The 5,676-nt window shown below is 30.5% G+C and overlaps 1 protein-coding gene across 2 annotated transcripts in view; it reads left to right on the top strand.

The window, feature by feature from the left end:
• LOC107614044 (protein NRT1/ PTR FAMILY 5.4) overlaps window positions 2,928-5,676 on the top strand; it is an 8,110-nt gene continuing 5,361 nt past the window's right edge. For both annotated transcript variants that reach the window (XM_016316258.2, XM_016316259.2), the window contains exons 1-3: window positions 2,928-3,148; window positions 3,922-4,139; window positions 5,371-5,613. In XM_016316258.2, the coding sequence (XP_016171744.1) occupies window positions 3,061-3,148; window positions 3,922-4,139; window positions 5,371-5,613 (549 nt within the window). In that variant the 5' untranslated portion in view covers window positions 2,928-3,060. The remainder of the gene's footprint in view (window positions 3,149-3,921; window positions 4,140-5,370; window positions 5,614-5,676) is intronic.

The raw sequence follows: 5,676 nt of genomic DNA on the forward strand, positions 1-5,676 counted from the left end.
CCGTTTTGCCTTTTTTTCTTTTTATTTTTTATTTTTTAATTAAGGGCATTTTCGGAATAAAATTATAAATTTAGTAAAAAGAACAATTTTAAAACTAAGTGAAACCTTCGGGACCATTTTGTAGCAAAAAAAAGTCGGGGACAAAAAAAATTTCAGCCGTTACCTTAGGGACCAAAATCATATGTAATCCTTCATTTTACTATGTATGCATATGGTTCTTTTCAATAAAATGTAGATGTTTATTTGGGTCATACCATTTGGGTGAACGAAGCAAAGCAGCACGCCATAGAAGTGAAAAAGACACGACGCAACAGTGTAGAAGTGAGGGCAGAAATGCAGCGCTAAAGCAGCAATGAAACAAGGCCTCTGGCTTTACGACGGTGCGACATCACAGAGGGGAGAAGAAGGCGCGCAGCAGCAGCGTCGCTTGCAGGGAGAAAGGAGCGGCGCGACGCATGGGAGAAGAAGGTGTAGCGGCAGTGTCGAGAGTAGAAGGCGCGACACAGGGAAGAAAAAGGTGTAGCGGTGCACGCGATGCATGAGAGAAGAAGGTGCATCGGCGATGCGGCCCGTTTATTTCCTCGTACTTCTCATTGTCTACCTAATAGAACGCATATTTTATTTGTATTCCGTATATGTTTTGTTGTTTGACTACGATTATTAATTAATTTTAAATGTTATATTATTATTATATTAATATAACAAGTTTAAATTAAAATAAATAGAATTCATTTTTAAGAATGCCTTAAAATTTAAAAGTTAAATTTTTTATTTTATTGCTGATGTCGAGATTGTCAATAATATTTCAAAATTATTCTTTTTTTATTATTATCGACACTAAGGTTCTCAATATTCAATAATAGTAAACATAAAATTGTCGACAAAATTATTTTACCGAATGGTAACTAGCGTTTTTGTAAAATGGGTCAAAATTACCAACCGGAACATAACGGACGGGCGTTTAGTGACCCTTGATCGGCAGTAAAATAGATTACTAACGAGATAATGCTAGTTTGGTCTTAAAAATTTCAGCGCTCATTAAAATAGTTCATAATTTTTAGAAATAATTAAATTATTCTCTAAATATACAGATAGTAAATCTCCATTTATCTCTAGTTCAATTATTATTAACACAGCACTAACAAAAAATGTTATAAATATGACATTCTCAACGGTAAGAAGACATGACTAATACTTCAGTATGTTAGCACTGTATTAACCACAATTAAATTAAGGACAAATGAAGATTTACGATTTGTAAATTAAAAACCAAATTAGACATTACCTCAAATATCATTAGTCATGAATATATATAATTTTTTCTTTTTATCATAATTAATAATAATAGTTGCTTCATTCACATTAGATCTCTTTTACTTTTGGTCAAATTTCACATTAAATTTTTCATAATATACTAGCTTATTTAAGTGTTATTAAATTGTTAAAAAAAACTTTTCAATAAAAAATATATTTTTTATTTTTTTGGTATATTTAACAAATTTTGTAATAAAAATAAAAATATTAAAAAAATATAAAAAAAAATTTTGAAATTATAATTTATATATTTTTTAAAAGTTTTTTTTAACATAATATATATATAAAAAATATTTTTATATTGTTATACTCAAATATAATTATTAAAGTAATTTACATGGCTAAAATAAATAGGAATGAATGTTACGCAAATATTCTAAACTGAAAATAGGTACACGCTCTGTCTTGAACAATTATATATAATTAATTCGATTTACAGGATAAAGAGTAAATCAAAGTAAATCATACTAAAAAATTCGATTTAATATGATGCCAAAATAATTCGAAACAAATAGCTGAAAACATTCTCTCTATGTGGTAGATTCGATTTATGTTTTCATGTGTTTGATTTGATTCTACTTATTTAAAGGATACAATATATATAAATCGATACTTATCAATTCGATTTATTATTGGACTCAATGACCAAAAGCACGAATAGGAGTGACAATGGATAGGGTAGGGTAGGGTTTAGATCTAACCCTAACCTTATCCGCGGGTTGAGAATATTCCAACCCTAATCATATCTGCTCTTAATTCACGGGTACTCGATCCTACCCGCGGGTTACAAAAAATATACAACATTATTATATAATTTGATAATAATTTAAAATAAAACTGATTTTTATGTAAAAAACCACTTAAAACATATTTTTATATAAGTATATAATATAAACATATATAGAGTGCGGGTTGGTTGAGTAGAGTTGAAGCTCAACCCGCACCCTACCCGACCCGCACGAGAATCCTACCCACATCCTACCCTACCCACTGCAGATCGGGTTGACAACCCTATTCGAACGGGTGGAATCGAGTTGGATACTCGCGGATAAAGTATATATTGCCACCCCTAAACACGAAGGATAATGTGAAGATCGGCTAATGACAGTGAAAGTTGTTGAAGAATTAGGATGAGGAAGATAATTATAATGATTATTTTTAAAAATTAAATTATTAATAAAATTTGTTAAAATTTTATTTGTCTAACATATATATTAATTAAAAATTACTAAAAACAAAAGAAAAATTAATCTGTCTCACTAGAATAATTCTAAAAAACTTCTAAAGTAAAACAAATTTATTAGAGACGAAGATGAGAAAGTATAGAAGATGTCAAATTTAAAATGTTGGGACACTCTAGATATTTACTTTGTAAATCTTGTAAGATTTTTTATGCGTTTAAATATATTAGACGAACTAAAACATTTTAAATATATTCTCTTAACTAAATTAAGAACGAATTAAAGTAGTAAACGTTTTTCATTTATGGCATGTTCCGTGGTAAACCTGGCACTACTACTAGCAACCAATCTCCTTTTACTTTTCCTTTGGTCCAAATTTATTAATTATTAGTGCAGTTGGCACTCGGCACACAAAATCCAAAAACATAGGTCACTCACTAGTGATAGATTCGTGCCTATATAGGAGCACCAAATCCTCCCTCAAAGCGTCTCAAAACTTGATTCGCCCAAAACACTAAGAAAGTTACCATCCCTAATAACCTTTGCTTTATAGCTTCCAACTACCATGGCAGATAGCCCCAGCAGCAAGAGCAACTCCCTCATCATTCACCACACTAAGAAAGGTGGTTGGCATGCTGCCATCTACATTATATGTGAGTTTTCCAATTCTTCGATTTCATTAATAATTGTCCTTTCTCCCAATAATACCCCTTATTTCTCTCTCTTCTCTTCTACACTCCATTTTCATCACCAAATTTCATTCATTTTGGGGATCTCACCCATTCTTTTAAACAACCTACAGCCTCCCCCCACCACCAAAAAAATAATAATAAAAAATAGATAACTAAACACTGATATCAACGTATTTGCAATGGGAATCAACAATATATAGAACAAATCAATAAACAATTAAAACAATAGATAACTTAAATGAACATTGAAAAGGGGTAAAACAGGAAAATAAAAAAAATTAGTTTAAATAGAGATGCTGATGAGAGAGATGGCAGCGACACGGCGGCGGTGGCGATGGAGGGAGAACGATGAGAGAGAAACCACGGCCGCCATGCAATTCATCTTCTTCATTCCAGTGCAGTGGCGATCTATCACTTTCCCCCTATGAGAGATCTATGTGCTTGTTCTTGTCCATGTTCATGTTCATTAGAGCGAAGAGAAGAGAGAGATGCTTTTTTTTTTCTGAGAGAGAGAGAGAGAGAGAGTAGAGTGAATTCGTGATGGTGCTTCGTGCTTGGGTGTGAGAGTGTGAGCTGACAGCTGATCCAGCCAGAAGAGAGCGAAAAATAAATAAATAAATAATTACAAAATTTATATTTTTAATGAATGAAAAATTTACAATAATAATAATAATAATAATACTAATAATAATATCCTATTTTTATGTGATGATGACTATTTATATGTTTCACAGTCGTGGAATTTGCGGAGAGATTTGCATACCAAGGTTTGGCGAGCAATCTTATCACATATCTCACAAATGTTTTGAACGAACCAATAACAACCGCCGCAAAAAATGTCAACACTTGGGTTGGTGTTTCCTCCCTCTTCCCTTTGCTTGGTGGCTTCATTGCAGATTCCTGTCTCGGTCGCTTCAGAACCATTCTCTTATCTTCACTTATTTATCTCCTGGTAAATTCTCCATAAAATTTTCATTGTTACTACTAGTGTATCACGTCTATTAATTCATTCTTTTATTTATTAAAAAAATTTAAATTTTTATATCTTTAATAAAAAAAATTTTAAGTTATAATCTTAACCTATTTCTTTAAAATACATCATAGATAAATCCAATAATAATGTGTTTTCTTAGTTTCTTGATTCTTGGCTTCTTGCACGGAATCTAATGCAATCGGTGGTATGTGATGTAACAATAATTTTATTGGAAAGTTTTTAAGTATATCGAGTACACTTGAAAATTTTCCAATTTTATTAGTCATATGTATTGGGTCTAGCAAGCTGTACGACTACGAACCATCAATATCACAATAAATTCATGAAAATTCTTATAACCACTATTTTATTCAGATTTTTTTTATCTAAAAATATAAAATAAAATAAATGGTTTACGATTTTCCCTTTAAAATCTTGAAATATTAATTACGAAAAAAATTTGGTCACCGAAAAATTAGGGAAAAAAATTTATGTTATAGTAATTGGTTTCAATGAAATTCCAAATTTTTTATCTATTTAAAACCCTTCAAGTTGACTTGTTTGAAATGTCAGAAAGCTTATTTATCTTTTCAAAACATAGAAATAAAAAATATTCTGTTAAACCGATTAGAAAAAATTGAATTATATATGGTTGGGGATGTTAATTTTATCGAAAATATTTGGTAACCAAAGAAAATCAATTACTTAGATATTTTGTAGAAAAAGAAAATATAATTTATTTTGAAAAAAAAATGCACCACTTCTCATCTTTTATTTATTTATTCTTCAATTTTGGTAGGTTGTCAATAATTTTTTGTCAACATTCATAGAATGGTCTCAAACACTAATAATGCCACATGCAACTCTCAAACAGAAAAATCAATATAAAAAAAAAGAAGTATGCGGTAAAATTTTGAGTAGTAATATATTGTTAATATTGATTTTAAGTTATAAAGGAACGCAAAATTGTATGCAGATTCTATGAAACATGAGAAGTTTGCAAATTATGTTGTATTAATTTATATGTATATGTATGCATGAAAACTATATTAATTTATATGCATATGTATTTTAATTTATATGTATAATATGTATGTATGAAAATATATTGGTGAAAAAAAATAATATTTCTGTTAATGTTATCATCAGAGTGATTTTTTTTCTTTTCTATTTTGAAAAGGACTGTGACATCATATTTAACACAATACAGGGGATGATTTTCTTGACACTATCAGTGTCGGTAGTTAAACACACAACGCTATTCTTCTTGGCGCTGTACGTGTTGTCAATCGGCGATGGAGGGCACAAGCCGTGCGTCCAAACCTTCGCCGCCGATCAATTCGACGAGGACACGCCGGAGGAAAAGGAAGCCAAAAGTTCCTTCTTCAATTGGTGGTACTTGGGCATTGTTGCTGGTTCTGCTGCTGCAGTTTTTGTAGTCATATATCTTCAGGTAATTATGCTAATTAACCACAATCTTAAGAGTATTATTTTTTTATATATTAATTGATATTAA

The sequence above is a fragment of the Arachis ipaensis genome, chromosome B08 (genome assembly GCF_000816755.2).
Source record: "Arachis ipaensis cultivar K30076 chromosome B08, Araip1.1, whole genome shotgun sequence".
Classification (NCBI taxonomy): domain Eukaryota; kingdom Viridiplantae; phylum Streptophyta; class Magnoliopsida; order Fabales; family Fabaceae; genus Arachis; species Arachis ipaensis.